Source organism: Equus quagga, chromosome 5 (genome assembly GCF_021613505.1).
Source record: "Equus quagga isolate Etosha38 chromosome 5, UCLA_HA_Equagga_1.0, whole genome shotgun sequence".
In the NCBI taxonomy this organism is placed as follows: Eukaryota; Metazoa; Chordata; class Mammalia; order Perissodactyla; family Equidae; genus Equus; species Equus quagga.
Window position 1 is genome coordinate 44,051,722 of NC_060271.1, and position 19,923 is coordinate 44,071,644.

The 19,923-nt window shown below is 42.4% G+C and overlaps 1 protein-coding gene across 1 annotated transcript in view; it reads left to right on the plus strand.

The window, feature by feature from the left end:
• DNAJC11 (DnaJ heat shock protein family (Hsp40) member C11) overlaps positions 1-19,923 on the plus strand; it is a 65,283-nt gene that overhangs the window by 17,069 nt on the left and 28,291 nt on the right. Inside the window, exons 2-4 of the mRNA XM_046661703.1 lie at positions 3,475-3,604; positions 5,526-5,599; positions 11,740-11,841. Of these exons, the coding sequence (XP_046517659.1) occupies positions 3,475-3,604; positions 5,526-5,599; positions 11,740-11,841 (306 nt within the window). The remainder of the gene's footprint in view (positions 1-3,474; positions 3,605-5,525; positions 5,600-11,739; positions 11,842-19,923) is intronic.

A 19,923-nucleotide genomic window follows, 5' to 3' on the forward strand; every position in this document is an offset into this window, starting at 1 on the left:
ACTTCTCATTTCTATTATTTAATCAATAGCACATTAAGCCATTTATTAATATGATTAAAGAAGGTCTTGCAGGCTAGATGTTCCACTCTCTAGTCACCTAGCTTAATTTTAACAACCAGGGAATAGCAGTCTAATCTAGAGTCGGTCAAATCTATCTAATCCTGCACTTTTAACTTTTATGAGATGCTAGAAAGAACAGTTAAAATTTGCAGAAGAAAAATAATTTGTAATGGCTATTTAGAAAGGAACAAGCCCAGGGCCGGCCCCATGGCTGAGTGGTTAGGTTCGTGCACTCCGCTTCGGTGGCCCAGGGTTTCGCTGGTTCAGATCCTGGGCATGGCCATGGCACCGCTCATCAGGCCACGCTGAGGTGGCGTCCCACATAGCAGACCCAGAAGGACCTACAGCTAGAATATACAACTATATACAGAGGGGCTTTGGAGAGAAGAAGAGAAAAAAACTAAAAGAAAAAAAAATTTTTTTAAAGAGAAAGGAACAAGCCCCTTTTACGTCTTCACATAAGTAAACCTACCTGGAAAAGATATGTTTTATTTGCCATTAGTTAATTATTTATTTACTAAAACAATAGGGTTTGGTACAGGTGGCATATTGGTAAGTGTGGTGAGAAATGCATTGCATAATTGATGTTGGCAGAGAAACAATCCTATGGTAGGAAAAAGAGAAAGAAACTATAGAGTTGGGAATGTTGAGGCCCATCTCTTTTATGGAGTCTTTTGTTTTTGTTGAAATAGAATATGCATATAGAGAAGTGCACATCTTAAGCATGTAGCTCAGTGAATTTTTGCAAGCATGGACTACTTCAAGAATGAATGTTTCTCCTGTCCTTGCACCAGGGCGGTGCCTTCTCTCTGAATTGTTCAGTTTCAGTATGCATGCTACCAAAGGGATATCGAAATTGAATTGTGATGATGATGATGATAGCTAAAGTGATTAAATTCCTACTCTGTGCAGGGCGTTGTAAAGCACTTGTACATGTATTATCTCACTTACTCCTCACGATAACTCTGTGAGAGAGGGACTGTGCCCACAGCTTCAAGATGAGAAAGCAAAGAAAAGGATTTAGAAGAGCTACAGCTTGTAAGTTTTTTGCTGTGTCTTGGACACTATCTGAGGCACATTATGGTCACTGTCTCAATTCTTTCTCACACAGTCCCTGAGAGTTGTTATTATCCCCTTTTGAAGATGAGAAAGTTAAGGGTCAGAAAGCTCATTTGACCAAAGCCACAGAGCTTTGAAGTGACAGATCCAGTGTCCAAACACAGGCCATTCGACTCCACAGCGTATGTTATTAACCACCAAATTAGAAGGTTGGTGTGTTACCACAGAGTAAATCACACAGATGACCAAATGGAGAGAAAGGAGGAAGGCAGTCAACAAAAACGTGTTCAGTAGTGTAATTCCCAAAGGCTACTAAATACACGATGGAAGAAAGAGATTAGGGCTAGAACGGGGCAGGCATCTACCTAATTTTTGGAGGCAAAGAGAGGCTCAATCAATGAGATCTTTGACCCTAAGAAGCTGCTAGTTTAAACACCCTCTGTGGGGCCGGCCCGGTGGCTCAGTGGTTAAGTGTGCACGGTCCGCTGTGGTGCCCCAGGGTTCGCTGGTTCGGATCCCGGGTGTGGACATGGCACCTCTTGGCACGCCGTGCTGTGGTAGGCATCCCACATATAAAGTAGACAACGATGGGCATGGATGTTAGCTCGGGACCAGTCTTCCTCAGCAAAAAGAAGGGGATTGGCAGCAGATGTTAGCTCAGGACTAATCTTCCCAAAAAAAAAAAAAAAACACCCTCTGTGCAGTTAAAGTTAGAGCTGGAAGGGCTCTTAGACATTATCCCCCCAACCACCTACCCCTCAGACGAAGAAAGGGGCAGGCATGGAGGTGAAGGCATCTCCCTGAGAGGGTGTGGAATTGGTCCATGGGCCTCCCCCACAGCCTCTCCTCTTGGGTATGTGTGACTGACACTTCACATGCCTCTGCATGTCTTTCCAGTAACATTTTTTGTCTCTCTGTTGGAGTTCTTCCGAATTCCGTTTTGAAAATCTCTAGTAAACTTGCACAAATTTGCTGGTTTTCTAGTGTCTGAATAACTTCGTCCCACATTTATAAAACCTTTAAATTTCATGCCAAATATTATTACTGAAGTACAGTAAAATTCTGCCTTCTTTCATTGGTGAAAAAACTCATTAGTCTTGGAATTGGAAGATATTCAAAACTTGTGGGAATTATTGAAAAATATAGTTTAATGTTTTCTCTTATAACCTTGATCCCTTGACTGTGTCCCTATGACTGCTATCCTTGTGGATCCATGTTCCAGGACCTGATCCCAGAGCACTGTTCATCCTCGGCATCCTCACCGGGGACCTGGTCCCACTCCTCTGCCCAGAGGCCTGGTGTTTCCGGCCCCTCTAGCTGGTGTCAGTGACCCAGAAATGTGCTTCTGTTGTCAAAAGGGTGGGATGGGTCACCTCCCAAAATAAAGTGTTCTTTACTTGACAAATCATTTGGATAGAGGTGCCCATTCAGCATCACCTCTGATAGACCAAAATGGCCCCTGAGGCTGATAAAGAAAATGATACCCCCTAAAACAGACCCAAGGGGCTAGCCAGTTAGATGGCACAGGGTTCTTAGGGCCTCTGAGGAAGTCTGTTTCTGAGAACTTAACGGCTGTGAGGCAGGCAGAGGAGAATGTGGATTTTTATCATCCTCTTCCTTCCTCCCTCTCTATGGTTGAAACACACACAGAGTCCATTTCACTCTCTGTGTCATCTGTGCTCCTGGTGTGGTGCATTTTTGTGCCTCAAAGTGACGATGAGAACTGGAGAGTTCTATGTGTGGGGTAGGGCCTTTTGGGTTTTGAGGGTGGGGGTGCTTTTCACCAGAGGGTAGTGAAACATTTTTGCCTGTTATGTGCTACCTTTTAGAATTAGAAGTGGGATTAGAGGAGTATGTTGGTTTTACAATTTTATTGTCTTTGATTTTTACAGATGAATATTCATTGAGTTTCCTTTGTCAGAAAACTGATTAAATGCATGGCCATTCTGTCTAACGATATATAGCTTTTTTTTTCTTTCTGAACAAATTCTCTGTTGAGAGTGCCTTGGCATGATTTACTTCAAATACCTTAGGTTAGAGACTATGCGGGTCTCTGTGACGTTTTTAGTTTCAGCTCAGAGCACGTTGAGCCAGTGTAGAGAGAAGCTTTCGTTGCATCTGATAGCAGCATTTCCCAGCAAAACACACTGCTATTGATGAACATAATGATCACTTTATTAACTGTGGAAGAAAGAAGCCGTATTGGAGCAATAAAGCATCACTTCATTATGTCCTGTATGCAGGGAGCAGACATGTTGGAAAGAGGCTGACAGGGTCCCATTTCAAGGCTGATTCTGATAATGATAATATTTAAGGAGCATTGATTGTTCCCTAATTGGATTTTTCTTTCTGTAGGCCTCTTCTGAAGAGCTGAAAGCTGCCTACCGGAGGCTGTGTATGCTTTACCATCCCGACAAGCACAGAGACCCAGAGCTCAAATCACAGGCGGAGCGGCTGTTTAACCTTGTTCACCAGGCTTATGAAGGTCAGTGGAGGGCTTGGCTTCCTAGAAGAACCCTGGTAGCAGATATTCGATTTTTAAGACTGGATTTATAGAAGATAGAAAAAGAGAGTCCTCAGAGGTGTATAAAAGAGGTGGTTAGTTTAGTACTTTTTACTGACAGGGTCCTTTGGAAGAGTAGTATTTTGCTTTGGAGATCAATATGTGTCCAGTAGGTAGAAAATGAGCGTACAGGTAAAGCAATAGGCCAGGGTCTGAGCTGCAGGGGATACACAAGTTTTAAATCCTTTACGAGTTTTCCTCTACAGGGAACTCTTAGAGGTAAAAGGCTGATCATTACAGACAAGCTTTCTTTGTTCTTTTCTTTGTGAGAAGATACAAGAACATTTTCCATCTCAAAGTGATTTTCCTGGTGCCGTAGCATTCAGTTAAGGAAAAGTTCTAACAAAAGAAAGAAAAATGGTGTTAAGAGGGCTAACAGGAAGTAGAATCAAGTAATTCAGATTTTTATACTTACATCTTATGTATCTCAAAAGAAAATGTTGTGATATATTTGTTTATAAAATATTAAACTCACTAATAGGTACAGTTTCTGTTTGAGATGATGAAAAAGTCCTATAAATAGACAGTGGTGGTGGTTACACGACAGTATGAATGTACTTAATGACACTGAATTGTACACTTAAAAATAGTTAAAATGATCCATTTTGTTATGTGTGTTTTATCACAATTTTAAAAATAAAAATTAAAAAATATTAAATCACTCTTAGGATGTATACTAAGTAAAACACATTATTCGTTCCAGAGCTGCTTGGTGATTAATTAGGCAGATGCAAAATTAGATAATGTGTTTCTTTACAAAATAAAGATTTCTCATTGTAGACATAAAAGCATATGCTGTATTTCACTTTATAGTTTTACCAAAACATTAGATTTTGATGACCAGTAAAACTCAGGCCGTGGCACATGATACATGTATGCAATCAACTTTGTGTCTTTAACCAAATCTGATGCTATTCAGACCACTTATGTGGTGGCCTTGATCAAAAGTCTGTTCCTTTTATTGAGTGCTGTTGTCTAAATGGCTGTGTTAGTTTTACTGTTGTCTAAATTACCCACATAGCTGGTTGGTACTGAGTTGGAGATTTAAGGAAGAGTTAACAGGAAAACCCCTCCAGTGCGTGTGAAAATGCTGCAGCAGCAGTCCTGGCCCCCACGTTAGCCTGAGGGAGACTAAAGTCAAATAGTGAATAAATAATTCCTTATTAAATCCTAGAGAGTAACTCAAGAAGTTTGGCTCCCACGTTTTCCAATGGTCAGCATTTCTTTCTTCCCATTAGGTTTGAATAAGGATAGAATCATTTACATCGTTTTTTAATTACACCTAAAAATATATGGGAAATCTCAGGGGAGAAAAGATTCAAAGGTCTTGAACAGAAATTGGCAGAGTGGAGGAGGAAGATAACAACTGTTAGCTTTACTGACGTTTAAATTCGGTTTGATATCTTTTGAATAGCTCTCGCTCTTATTGAAAAATCTTTCTCTGATGCACTTTAGGTGGTGTGGCCAACACCTTAGTGACAGGTGTTTGTGTCTTTTAAAATGATTTACAAATAAAGAGGAGAGGCACCAAAAAAAAAAAAAAAAAACTATCCTTTAGTGATATAAGCGTGAGTGCAGCTTCCTACAAGGTTCACCTTACAATTAAGAATAGTTTGGGCATGAGAAATCCAATGTTTCTCATTTGTTGCCGCCTTTAAACACATCGTAGATTGGATCTAAAGAGCTATTGGGAGGAAAGGTGCGTAGAGAATGAAGAGGGTCTCTGGGAGATTGTGGTTGGACGGGGAAGAACAAAAAGAGATGGACTAACCTGGTGTTGCTGTTGTCAGGCCTGAACAGTGAATTTCGTACTTTGTAAACATGTTTGGTTCTTCATTTGCAGTGCTCAGTGACCCCCACACCAGGGCCATCTATGATATATATGGAAAGAGAGGACTGGAAATGGAAGGATGGGAGGTAAGAGAAGCCGTGCGTCTGGTACCCAGAAAAGTCATCCAACAACAACCCCCAGATCCTGCAACCTTTGATAATATCTTTGAGAATATTTGAAGACTTTGGAGTCCCTTCCTCACCTAGTAATTTGGTTTAAGAGATTGAGGTGTAGGCTTGGCTTTGCCGGTTTGTAGCTATGTGAACGTAGGCAAGTCACTCTTCCAGCTTTCCTCAGTTTCCTAACTTGTCAGGTGAGAAGTAAGAGGGATCGACTGTATCAGTAGTTTTTAACCCAAGAGAAGGGAGCAGGCCGGTCGTGGGGTTGAAGGCAGACAGTTTCTGGAAGGATGCGGTGCTGTCCACACATGCACTGCCGTCCCCCTCCACATTTCTGTGCCTCTTCTCTCAGCCTGAGGTTATGAATAACTGCATTTAGGAGGTGTTTCTGTTGGTGACGTGTTGTGCACGTGAACAAAATGGAAGCAGAGAGAAGAGGAGAACTACTGGATTCAACTATCTGGGATGACCCTTCCATCTCTAATGCGCTGTCATATTAGAATGTTGTCAGATATACGAGTGAAACAAAGGAGCCAATATCCATGAAATAGGTTAGCCTGGGCAGCCGTGCCATGTTAACAGTCACTAAAATTCCAAAGATTCTGGGTTTTTTTGCTCTGCCACTGACTAGTCTTAGAGCCTTGGGCAAGTCATTTGACTGTACTTCCGTGTTATTATCTGAAAAATGAAGATACAAGGATCTAGTAGAAATGTGAATATGAAAGTTAGTTGTAAAACTTTAAATTGTTATGAGAACATATAGGTATTATTACTTAATTTCATTAAAGAAACTTGGTTCTGATGCCCAAGAAATTTTGTTAGGCTGTTAACGTTAAATTGACTGTCATTGATTTATTTTCTCATCATCGTGTAAGATTTCCCTTGAAGTTGTTTTGGTATTTAATCTCAAGCTTGTACGCCTGTCTCTTTTCATTCTAGTATGAGAACTTTTTAAGGGCCTTTGGGTAAGGAGTAGAAAGAAGAGAAGCAAAACAGGGTTCTATTTCCTTTCCACTACTGCTTAATATTGGTGGTTTGTGGGACATATTTCACCTGTAGCCATGTTTTGGTTGCCCGCACAAGGAATTGTAGTTGCTAACATTTAAAACTTGGGTTGTACACAAAAATCCAATCTTTTGTCTTCTCTTGAAAGAAATCAGATAATCTGATAAAACTGTATCTGAATTTTCCTGTGAGACAGCACCCAACTAAATCTGAGGAGCCTCTGCCCTTTAGACTGACTGTGCTGTCCAGTTTGTCCCAGTCCTCACCACTCCCTGTTGTGTTACATCTGGCCCCTCAGTTCATCTACATGTCCCCCTGGCTCCAGTAGGTGTTTGGTTTCTGGCCTTTGGCTTGATGGAAATAGCAATGTTTCATGTTACATTAGTTTATTGTAGCAAAGTGTCAGGCATAATTGCTTAACATTTTTTTTGTCCAGAAAGGAAAATAGAATCCTGTTGTATTTACTAAATTTCTCCTCACACTTTGGACACTATGTTAAAGCTCCCTTGTTTTTTGAAGCTGGTTACAGTTTTTCAGGGCCACTGCAAAGCTGTAGGCCTCTCGTACATACCCCGACTTCAGAGTCCAGGTTTTTAATTCCCAGCAGCATTATCCCAACTCTAATGGAGCACTTGGGTAGCATCTTCCTGGCAAAATATTGCGTGGTTTCCTATCGCCAAACTAACTTATCTCCCCATTAGGAGCAAAGCAAAACCACACACAGTAGTGACTGCAAAAATATGTAGGCAGTCACAGATGGTGAATGGAGAAGCTTTTATATTCGTAGTTTTTAGTAAACTATTCTAAGGAAATCAATTTCTCATTGACCAGAATTGGCTTTCTTTTGCATTGATACTAAGCCTTCACTTAAGATAAAAATGCCTTCAAAGAAGACTGCAGGAGGATACCTCCACAACTGTTTACTCAGAGATGTATTGGCGCCTGACATGCAGTAGGAAAATCGAGCCCGTCATTTATACTGTAAAGCAAAAGTGTCGCTGAACCCATGAGCGTTGTATGAAGCTGGCACCATCATTCCTTCAAGGAGTTCTACAGCTCGTCGAATATGAGTATTCTCTCACTTCATTTGTAGCTTTTGCCCCAGAGATGAAGGTGTGTTCACTTCATGCTGTTGCTAGTGTTTTTAGACTGTTAAACTTTTGCTGACAGGTATCCATCTCCACACATCTGCTGGTCTAAACATACAAGTAGTCGGTGAAGGATGAAGGACACTGTTAAAACCTTTAGTGTCTGAGACACCTTTCATCCAAAGGCATCAAAACACTCAACAGGTGAAGCAGTCACCCGCTGTCCCAGCAGTAGGGTCACCCCCTTTCTGTTGGTGGACGCTGGAGATGAAATGTGAGTTTTTTTAGATTGCATAAAATATTGGCTCTGTTTTCAGTCATTAGGTAAGTTTTCAGTCTTTGTTTTTAACCTTTAAGAGACTTTGTCATTCTCCAGCAGGGCTCCAAAGGAATGAGATGCAGCTGTTCCCAATTTGTAAAACCAACCATCTTAGTTCTTAAAGTTGGTTAGCAGGGCTTATATGGATACCTACAATGAAAATGAAATTGATGTCTTCTTCCTAATGGTGAAAATTCAACTTTGAGCTGAGAATGCCTTGACAGTGTTGAATCTGGTAACAGCTGGCAAGTGGAATGGAAACCACCTACTCAGCACTTTCAGATGTTGGATTACATTTGGAGGAGCATCCTTTGGCCAGATCATCCACAGTTTATTTTTGTCTGCAATCCTTTACATTATTCATATTTCACTTTTCCCTGTCTCGTTGACTTCAGTCTTATAGTGTCTAAGAAAGTCAGCCTGCTTTAAGAGCTGTAATATGGTCAAGGTCATGAGAATGAAGAATTAGAAACTCTCACAGATCAGAGGAGACTAAGGAGACATGATGATGAAATGCAATGCTGGATCCTAGACTGGATCCTGGAACATAAACGAGATGCTAGTGGAAAAACTAGAAATCCAAAAAGTCCAGGTTTAGTTAATAGTAACGTACTAATGTTAGTTTCTTAGTTTTGACAGATGAAATGTGGTTATGTAACATGAGGCAAAGCTGGGTGAGGGGGTATACAAGAACTTTCTGTACTGTCTTTGTAACTTTTCTAAAGTTCTAAATGATTTTCTAACATTATTCCAAAATAAAAGTTGACTACCAAGAATCAGAATTTTCAAACCAGACAACATCTCAGAAATTGGGTAGTTTAATTCCCCTCATTGATAGCAGGGATCTGAAGCTTAGAGAGGTGACTTACCTGTGGTCTCCCAGAAAGTTAGATAATGTCAGAGAACCTCGATTTCTATCCTCTTTTCACTGTGCCAACTAGACCTAGCTTTTAGAAATCTCTGTGCCCCTTTCCACAAGGTCAGTCAGTCTTCCTGGCCAGCACAGGGATGGACCTAGTTGGTGACTGGCCAGGGTGAACAGTGCAGGTGTATAGATTCATGGGCTGCATGTGATACACTCTGTTGATGAAAAACATCAAAAATGTTTTGTATTTAGCAACTGTAATGCAGTTTAGGAGCTGTCCCCCTGGACGCTTGTATCTAAGAGTTACTGAAATGGGAAAAAAGTGACTTGCAGCTGGCTTAGTCTTTTCCATTCTCCATCATCATGTCCTCTGTGTAAAGAGGGATATAAATAATAAAGGATGTCCGTGGCTTGTGGGAGCTAGAAGGAGATACCTGCCCTGCCGCATGCTTCACTGCTCTAGAGGAGCCAGCCATTTTGACTTTGCAGTTAGTTCTGATTATGCACCAACTGTTTGCAAAACTTATGTAAAATATGACTAGAAATGGGATGGCTTAACGCCTTTGGCATATTTGCCTCTTCAGCTTATCACAGAGTGTGGCAGAGAGAAAGTAATTTCCAGCTATTAATTCAATCAGCAAGGGTCAGACAGCTAGAATTCCTGAAAACAAATCCTGTTCTTTTCTGGCCTCTGTGGACGCTGATGCTTTCCAGTCTTTTAATTCCTGGAATCTTACAAATCTGTTATTAAAAAAATACCGGCATAGTGGCATATTCACGGAGTCTATGTCACTGGTTAGTTATGGCTAATCAAACTTTTGTTTAATCTACTTTAACACAAGCATCTTGTTAAATAGAGTACTGAGTATGAAATCTTTTCGTCCAGGTAGAACAGCCTGGTTGCTCTGGGCCCTGTGGCGGAAGTGCTCTCCTGAGGAACGAGTTGCTTAGCTCACCCTTGGCAGGGCTCCGAGTAAATGGTGGTTCCGCAGTCACAGGTCTACCGGATTGGGGTTTAAGAGTCATGAACAGTTTTTAAAGTATTTTAAATAATTTTTGCTTGATCTTCAAGGTTAGGTGGAATAGTTGATTGCCTACATTTCCCTAAAGCTCTTTTAGTTTTATTTTCTTTTGACGAAAGGAGAGACTGACAGGAGATTGTGAAGATAATGGAAACTTTGAAAAACTGTACCTCGCTTTTGTTCGGTCCGAGATAGGGTAACTTTGGGGAAGTGAAAGTGCTATAAATGGGTGCACATGCCTTCAGTGTTTTTAAGAACTAGCAGAGTGAACTTGCTATATCAGTTAAATATGACCGAGTATGTTTTTGTGAGGTCACCGAGAACTGCTGTCATGCCATTTAGGACTTTCAGTTTGTTCTTGGATGATTTTAACAGTGTTTTTATTTTAAAACTTCCTTTAAAAGAACCATCTCCTCCTTTTTAGTATTTATTGATTTATGTTGGGTTATTAGAGGAGAAAATGTCGTTTTCATTATTTTTTTCTGTTTAACTTACTGAAAGCAGTAGTGAACAAATTTCTTAAAGTTTTTTTGGATAGGCCAATTTTTGTTTTTATTTTTCTGTATTGCTAAGTAATAAAATCAAGTTGCACAAAACCTGTGATAGGACCCCCATTTGTGTTAGAATGTATATACATACATACAGATGCATAGAAGATTTTTAGAAAGATACGTAAAAAATTAAATGTTAGTAGCTTGTGAGAAGAGGGAGAGTGGTATGGGGGAATTCTTTTTACTTCCTATCCTTCTGTACTATATTGATTTTTTGCTATAAGCATGTCTTTTTAAAATAATTTTTAACCTTGTGATTTCTAAGGTAGCTTTTTCTCACATCACCTACCTTTTAGATGTTCTTTGAGCAGCCTCTCAGGACTTCCCGTATTTCTCCCACTGATACAGGGAATATACTATGTGGGGTTTTTTTCCCATCTCACCCATCTAATGACTTTGGTTGTGTCTGTCCTACTCCCACTCTCTGTGTTTCTTACAGGTGATAGAATTTTGGACCCTTAGAAGTCATGTGGTGCCTTTCCTCTTTCACAGATGTGGTACCTGAGGCCCAGTGAGGCCTTTCCCTGCCTCTTTGAAATCTCAACTAGATTGTCTTCCTTTCATGATGAGCTAAGAAAGTCCAAGATGGAATGCCTTGTTTTCTCTGGCATAGATTTGACTGACATCATTGTTCATCCCTGAGTGTTAACGTGATCTCCTGTTTGGTACCTGAGTAATAACTGACATCACACCTTCTAAGGTTCCCATCATATTTTAGGGAGAAGAGTCCCATGATTTTAAAAACACCCAGACCTGATGGCTTAAGATTTCTTGGTCCAAGAAGCTCAAAAGGCATCTCTAGCAATGGCCGCAGCACACTAGAGAGAGATGGCAGTATGTGTGGACAGCTTTGCCTTTGTTTTGATAGTTAAAATTTATCTGGGATTCCTTAGGAAATTTAAACTATGAGACTTAAGATGACATTTCTTTGTAAGATTCCTGGAGCCTCGGAGATAAGTTACTAAAATGCAGGAAATGATGCCAAAGTCTTTCTGGAGAGCTGAGGAAAAGTGTAACCTTGAGAATGACCAGGGCGGCAGAATGGAGCGAGTACGACGGTGAGCCTCACCTCACCTCGCCAGGGTCTGGGGCTGTCCAGTGGAAAACCTCATTGCCGTTCATTGACGCCTCAGAGTCCTGGGGAAGAGGAATAGGGGGCCCCTGGGCAACACATACACACCACAGTGAATGATGTCAGCTCTCAGTGTGGGTTTTCCTCACTCTCTGGGTCCTGTCTTCTCTTGATTCTGCCCATAGGTTGTGGAAAGGAGGAGAACTCCAGCTGAAATTAGAGAAGAGTTTGAACGGTTGCAGAGGGAGAGGGAAGAGAGGAGACTGCAGCAGCGAACCAATCCCAAGGTAAGCTAGGGGCCGGTGTTAATGAGGATTGTTGCAAGGCTTTATTAGGAGAAGGCAGGTCTAAAATAATTCAGTGCTGGTGGCTTTTTAAAGTAATAACATACAAAATTGAGTGGAACAAAATTTTGCTTATTTTGTCTCAGAGTGGTATCTTTCTGGAAGGCAACTCCATGGAAAGCAAAGCGTCTGCTGCTGACCCAGAGGGAAGTATTCTGAACCATAAGGAAGGAAGACAAAACCAGTCCCGTGGTCCTCCCAGAAACCAAGGAGACTCCCCAAGCAGAAACGCAGGCTAGCTCTCTGAGACCTTGTCCTCTAGTCATGCTGCACAAGGCCTTGACATGTGACAGTCAGTTACAGGGCAGTATCAGGGAAAGGACAGCCACCTCACCACACATGGAGGCAGCAGGATTTCTTGGGCCAGTGAGGATATGGAGAACCAGATAATATAGAAGGTTTGGAACATTTCCAAACTGTTTTAAGCAGGGGCCCATGCTCTCGTTTTCCCATGACAACAGTGCCGTCAACACCAGTCAGCAGGCTGTTTGGGCAACAATGAGGTGACTTTCACTCAATTGAGTCCCCGGTGGAGTTCGAATCTTGTAACCCAGCGCCGCGCCTGAGTCTGAGAATTGCCAGCCCTGCATATATCTTTTTCCTTTGATCTGTTAGGGAAGCAAATTGTCTGAGTGCTGCCCCAGCCCCGTGGCAAATAGGCTATCTTGGTCAATTTGAGATACCAGTTGTACTGAATGACTGATGGAGCATGGCCCAGTGTTCCTGTTCGACTGTGTTAAGAGGACTCGGTGGCCAGGCTCTGTTGGTGAGGTCAGAATGGCCTGGCAAGCAGCCTGAGAATCTTCTAAAGAAAAAGAACAAATGCTAGCTTGCAACTGGGAAGCATGATAATACGAAATTCTGATCAAATACATTCCAGAAAATGGAATTTTTGGAGACCCCTGTAGCATTTAAAGGCCCGTATATTCAGAACACTCCCGTTTATTTGAAGTCTACCTTTCGAAGTATATTTGTAAATGCCACTGCAGCTCCTTGCCACCATCCCTCCCCTTCGACAGATGCTGGCTTCAGTAGTGCAGAGTTATCTATTTGTCAGATGGAGGTAGAGAATTGAAACGCTGGCTGAACTGACTCAGGGAGTGTGTGAGATAATTGGGAGAGTTGATAGTCTCTGAGGTGCCCTGAACTGTGCTGGTGGGTTCCCTTCTTGGATCTCCCAGCCGGTGCTCGGGGCCAGTGCACTGTAGGGAGGTCTGGTGTGAAAGGTTAGTGCTGGCAGATGGAGGTGAGGGTGGAGGAGATGGGGTGGGAGCCTGGCAGGAACAGGCTTGGCTTTGGTACCTTTGCTGTTCTGGCTGGAGTCTTTGCTGCATTCAGAGCAATGAAGGGGAAAGAGAACATCACAGTAGCCTGAGCCTCTGTGTCCTATGATAAAATTGGCCATCTGGGTGTGTGCAGTGATTGCTTATTGGGATTCTATAGAAATGTGTCTCCGGGCCATGTTTCTGTGGAATGAGGGAGCACAGCTGTGACCATTTCACACAAGCATGCAAGTTACTGTAAAATTCCCAATACTTTGCTACTTCCATAAACTGCTTCCAAATAAATAAGATATTTTCTAACCAGAAATACTGAGTGATAACCAGATGTTGGCTATGTAGCATTTTGAGGGAAGATTTTGAGCTGTATCTTTCATTCCCTTTCCGAGTGTTTTGCTTTTCAAGATGAGCAGAAACGTCTGGAACCTCCTTATCCTAAGAAGAAAGGGGTAATCTCCTCTTTTAAGAAGCCCACAGGGAGAAAGACTCTTGGCGGCCTTGAGGCTCAGCACTGGCCTGTCACCTCGACCCTCACAAAGGATCATGGCTTTTAGGGGGTTGACAGACTAGATAACATTGTGATGCTGCCATCTGAAACATGGCTGGATAGTTCTCTCCATTTTCATCAGGAAGAGTTTGTTGGGTAGGGATTTTCCAGTCAGGTGTGTGTACCAAGAACAGGCAAAAAGGTCGAGTGGGGAAAATTCTAGGTTAGAAATATGGACCCTGACACAGTGATGCATGACACAAAACAAACCATTTGACCTGTGTTTAGTTTTCTCATTTGTAAAATGAGGAATCTCCTCCAACTACCACACCAAGTTGTTAAACGACTGAAAAAATGGGAAATAGATGTTAATTTATTAGAGAGAGGCAAGCCTGCTAAATAAATGCAAGTTGGTACTAGCACCAAGGTGAGGTTAAGAGCTAAATTTTGCTTTAGTGTTTCATTTGGCACTACGTGGGAAGTACTCAGCTTCGTCAGGCAATTCCTTTGCCCATGGTGTCTGGGTTGGGTGGGGTCTCTCAATTGGGGTTTGAAAATGGCCCTCTGACGACACCATCAGCCTTCTGCTGTGACAGAGGCCAGTGCTGTTCCAGTGTGGCCAGCCGCCTGCGAGTCTTGGTTTGTGTGAACTGAGCTTTGGAAAGCACTGTAGGACCCAGAAGGATGAGTGGAATCCCACCTCCAGTGTGTGTTCAGCCAGTGGAATGCACACGTGCGTGCGTGCGCACACAGGAGGCGGCATGGTAGAGCTTTCTACCTGGAGTCAAGAGTCCTGAATTGGGCTTTGGATTCCACCCTCCAGTTCTCTGCCCTCGGTCAGGTTACTCCTCCAGCCTTAGCTCACTTCTTGTGTGAAATGAAAAGTTCACCACAAGGTCCACTGCTTGGGGTCAGAAGGCCCCAAGTCCCCAAAGTTCTTAGTTGCCTTTGTTTTCTGTCTTTGCTGAGTGGGAGCAAATTCTTCTGTATTTCCTGCTAGAAAATGCCAGGCTCAGGTTGCTTGGGTCCTAGGGTCTCAGGGGCCCTCCATATTGAGCCAGTGTCGGGGAAGGAATTTATGGTTGGACGGATGATGAGGTTCATCTGCGTCCACGAGGACTGTGTGTAACTGGAATCTAACTGGACCGCCTTGGCCGTCCTACCTTCGTCTTTAAGATCTCTTTTATTTGCATAATCCATCTACATTTCTTGCCTCTTAGAGACTAGGATCGTACAGTAAGGTTGTTCTGTGCTATGGTCACTTCATATTGATTATATTAATTCCTCTCATTTGTTAATACCCATAAATCTCTCTCTCTGGATGGCAGCCACTTTGAGAGTTGGATGACAAGATCTCAGACAGTGTCGTTGGACTTTATTACTGCCTTCTTAATGAACTTGTTCGGATTCCACGTGAAGCAGAGCCCTAAGTTGGGGATTGTTTGAGGGGTGTGGTTGTCTGTCTCTGAGGGTATAGACTGCCTTCTTTTTACCCTGTTATGTAACAGTTCATGGAGATTGTTACGCTGTTTCTTGGACCATTCTGTTCTCCTTTCAGTATTACAGAGGCTGACATAAATTCCTTGGCAAGACCTCCTTTCTGATTTTAGAAAGGCCAGCTTATCGGTGTGGTTCCTGTAATAGCTTAAAAGCACGATTCAGCTTTATCAGAAAAAAAAATTTAAATAATGTATCAAGGAAGACATATGACCAATAAAATATTTTTAAATCTTAAAATGTTTTCATAAAGATGTATGAGTACATTACTCAATTACTTTTAAAGGATTTTTAAAAAGATTTGTTTTGGTTGCCATGGGTAATGATTATAGCCATCAGAATGTGCCTGTGGTTATGACTTCAGTCTGTTCTGTGGAAATGATTCTGATGTCATAAACTGACTCGACTTGGCTGACAGGATAATTGTGCAGAAGAAAAGCTGTTTGAACCCATATGTTTGTTGTACTCAATGGCAGGAAGGGGCAATTTACCGTATGCAGAAATGGGCTGCTATTGAATTTGAAGAAATTGGGAAGTTGTCGTATAAGGAGAAGGGATCAAGTCTGGGAAAGTGCTGTTATATAAAGTGGAGTCTTTGGGGAAGAGAAGAGGTGGCTGACTGTAGAAGGCATAGAGAAAGCTATTTAAGTGGGTGCTGGTTGGAGGACTGTTCCACCCCCATCCTGTCAGCATAATCACTTATAAATAAGAATTAAAGAGTATTGTTTATATGGGGCCGGCCCCGTGGCCCAGTGGTTAAGTTCGCGCGCTCCGCCTTGGTGGCCCAGGGTTTCGCTGGTTCGGATCCTGGGTACGGACATGGCACCACTCGTCGGGCAGTGCTGAGGCGGCATCCCACGTGCCACAACTAGAAGGACCCACAACTAAAAATATACAAGTATGTACGGAGGGGACTTTGGGGAGAAAAAGGAAAAATAAAATCTTTTTTAAAAAAAGACTGTTGTTTATAGATGTGAGGTAGGGGGCAGAATTGTTCTTGGAAACCCTGGTAGGTTTGAGTTTGATCCTCCGTAACATTGGAGAACACAGGTTTCAACTTCGATCTCAGGTTGAATGAGTCTTTGGAGACGGTCTCACAAGAGCCGCCATGGGCTCATCAGCCGTAAAACAGGCAGATTTCACATTACCTCTTAACGTAATTGCCACTTTTAGTGGAATTCTCAATTAGTAAACAGTTACTATGGAGACTGCATTTGACAGAAATTCCTCACATTATCCTTATGGCCAGATAAAAAAATATAAACATGAATATAATTCAGATTGGAACATTCCTGGCTGAATGAACAACTGATTCTATTCAAAGAGGGTTAATTAGTGCATCATTTCCAACCTGGCGAGAGTAAGGGGTAAGGAACTTTCTAGCTTGCCACGCTCAGAGTTTTTATGAGTGATGTCAACGAAGATGTGTTTGTCACATTCACAGGTGACCCAAGATGGAAGGACAAAACCGAGATCCTAAAAGATCTCAGTGAACTAGAATGGAAGGGATAAATGTGCTAGCTAAGAGAAGGCGAGATGGGGAAAAATGGTGGTCTTTAATTGACTCACCGGCTTAATATTAGCAACAATTTAACATCTTTTGTTGGTTGGAGGTGAGTATGGTCAAGATGATCCATTTATTCACAAAGTAATTTAAATTGGGTGACTGTAAGGAGCCAGGCACTCTTCCAGGTGTGGACATGCAGCAGAGAATAACAGTGCACAAGACTCTGCCCTCTCATGAAGCTTAGCAGTCTAGTTGAGAGAGCCAAATAATATGCAATAAGCACAATACACAAATTATATAATGTATTAGAGGATGATAATGCTGTGACAGGAAAATAGATTTGGGGTAAGGAGGGAGGGCTGCAGTTTTAAATAGGGTGGTCAGGCCTCATTGAGAAAGTGATATTGGAAGGAAGATGAGGAGAGAAGAGTTATCCCTGTGGATATCTGAAGAAGAGCTTCCCAGATGGAAGGAACAACCAGTGCAAAGGTGAAGTGGGTCTTGTATGTTCGAGGAATAGCAAAGAGGCTGGAGTGTCTGGAACACTGATGAAGGAAATTAGTAGGACTTGAGGTCGAAGAGGTACATCTTCCATTTCCCTAATGAGAAACAGTGACTAGCCTTAATTTGTGACGGGTCAAGAGAACAGAAACACCCAATAGCAGGAAGATGATTTTGGCTTGGTATAAGAAACACTGGACAACGTGGGCTGCTGAGGATTAATGGAAACTGCGCTTTTAATGACTATCTCATCTTGAACATGACGTGGCAAGGACCTACATTGCCCAAGAGGCAGCAGGGGCGGGATATATAACTGAGATAAAAATAAGATTTCCAGGGGCTGACCCTGTAGCGTAGTGGTTGGGTTCAGCATGCTCTGCTTTGGCGGCCTGGGTTCACGAGTTCAGATCCATTCACGGACCTACAACACTCGTCAGTCATGCTGTGGCAGCATCCCACACACAAAATAGAGGAAGATTGACACAGATGTTAGCTCAGGGCTAATCTTCCTGAGCAAATAAATAAGTTTTCCAGCCTGTTTACAGAGCCAGTCCGGGAGTAGATTCTGGGCTGGCAGATAATGCTCCCTTCTGGGCTGGAGAACCTTTGGATCAGGAATGGTTGGGCTTTTGATGATGGCTGGTGGCTGCCAAGAAGAGGCTGGGCCCCATCTCTCCTACTCCAGGCCCTGCCTGTGAGTAATGGTGTCATTTGGTTATGTTGGATCCTCCTGATCAAGAAACATGTGAGACTAGACTTAACAGGCACAAGAAGTCTACTAACTTTTAAATATGCGTATCAGAACTTTTTGAGATGTTAATAGTCTTTAAGTAGCCTCTAGTTTCGAAGTCTAAGGTGTGGGAAATTTTTTTCAGTTTTTTTTTGTCGAAGTAATGTAGTCATGCATCGCTTAATGACAGGGATACGTTCTGAGAAATGCATCATTAGTTGATTTCGTTGTGTGAACATCATAGAGCGCACTTACACAAGCTTAGGTGGTACAGCCTACTACACACCTAGGCTAATGGTACTCATCTTATGGGACCATCATCATATATGTGGTCTGTCGTCAACCGAAACATCATTATGCAGCGCATGACTGTATGAGTAAATAGTTTAGAGAGGCAAAGAGTTGTTAGACTTATACCCTTCCCACCCCTCCTTTCAACTCCTGACTCCTGTTGCCCGGAGGCGGCCACTCTGAGCTCTTTCTTCTGAAATTTCTTCTGCATTTCTAAATTGCATATTTATATTGTTCTCTCTTTGTTTTTTCAGTTTTAGTAAATATCTCCTGACCTCCTGCCAGAAAAGATAAGGATATAGTTCCCCAACATGGTACATGTTTTTCTTTCCATCCATTGTAGTTATAATAGTCTTTTGGGTTAAATTAATATTCACTGTATAAATACTCAGCTGAGCCAGACAGTAGACCATGATTACCTGACCTTTGTTAATATGCTTTTTCCTCCGTGGTGTTAATAATTGTCTCATTTGGTTCCTTTTGATTCGTTTTCTATAAATCTATCACTAATTGATTTCCAAAGTCTGTTGAAACTGAAACTTTCCTCTCAGTTTCGTCTGACACCACAGGCCTAGAAATTCATGGGAAGGTAGAGGGGAGGGCTTTGGTGCTTGAGCTCTAGAGATGGATGCCCTGGGTTCCAGTCCTGTCTCTGCCACTCACCTTGTCAGCTATGGGACCTTGAGCAAGGTACTTGACTTCTCTGTTCCTCAGTTTCTTCATCTGTGAAATGGAGCTAATAGTACCTACCTCACGTTGTTGATGAAAGGATTACATGGAATAATGCATGTCAAATACTTGAAGAGTTCCTGGCGCACAATAGGCATTCATCAATGTTATTTTTTATTATTAATGCAATATCTCTTATTTTTTTTAAGGATATTACTTACAGATTTCTTGCCATTTTCTTTGGCATTTGTATCCTCTGCTTTCTGGTTCTTTTTGATCTTTACTTGGTTTCAGACTTCGTGTTGGAGGTTTTCCTCGATGTCTGACAGTCCTTGGCTGTCTGCTCGTGAAGAGTGAGGCAGTGAGGCTGAGTAGCTGCTCCTTGTATTGGCAGGGCTTGTCACTGACAGGCTTCACTCTGGGACGTTTGGAGACTCCCTGCCATGGTTGGTGTCTAAAGGCCTTTTCTAATTAGCAGATGATTCTTCTCTGAGAGGAAGCTGCCAGTCTCCCGCCTGGCTGACGGCAGTCTTGTTGCTGACTGGGGTAGGAAGTTTGGGAAGCGACTGTTTGGTGTGCAGAGTTTCACTTCACCTTTGTTTCCAGTATGTGCCCCACACCTCCGCAGCTGTACCTGGAACGCCTTCTCTTTTTTTTTTTATTTTTATTTATTTATTTTTTTGAGGAAGATCAGCCCTGAGCTAACATCTGTTGCCAATCCTCCTCTTTTTGCTAAGGAAGACTGGCCCTGAGCTAACATCCGTGCCCATCTCCCTCTACTTTATATGTGGGGCACCTACCACAGCATGGCTTTTGCCAAGCACTGCCATGTCTGCACCTGGGATCCGAACCAGCGAACCCCGGGCTGCTGAAGCGGAATGTGCGCACTTAACTGCTGCGCCGCCGGGCCAGCCCCTAATTTTTTTTTTTTTTTAAAGATTTTATTTTTCCTTTTTCACCCCAAAGCCACCTGGTACATAGTTGTATATTTTTAGTTGTGAGTCCTTCTAGTTGTGGCATGTGGGACGCCACCTCAGCATGGCTTAATGAGCCATGCCATGTC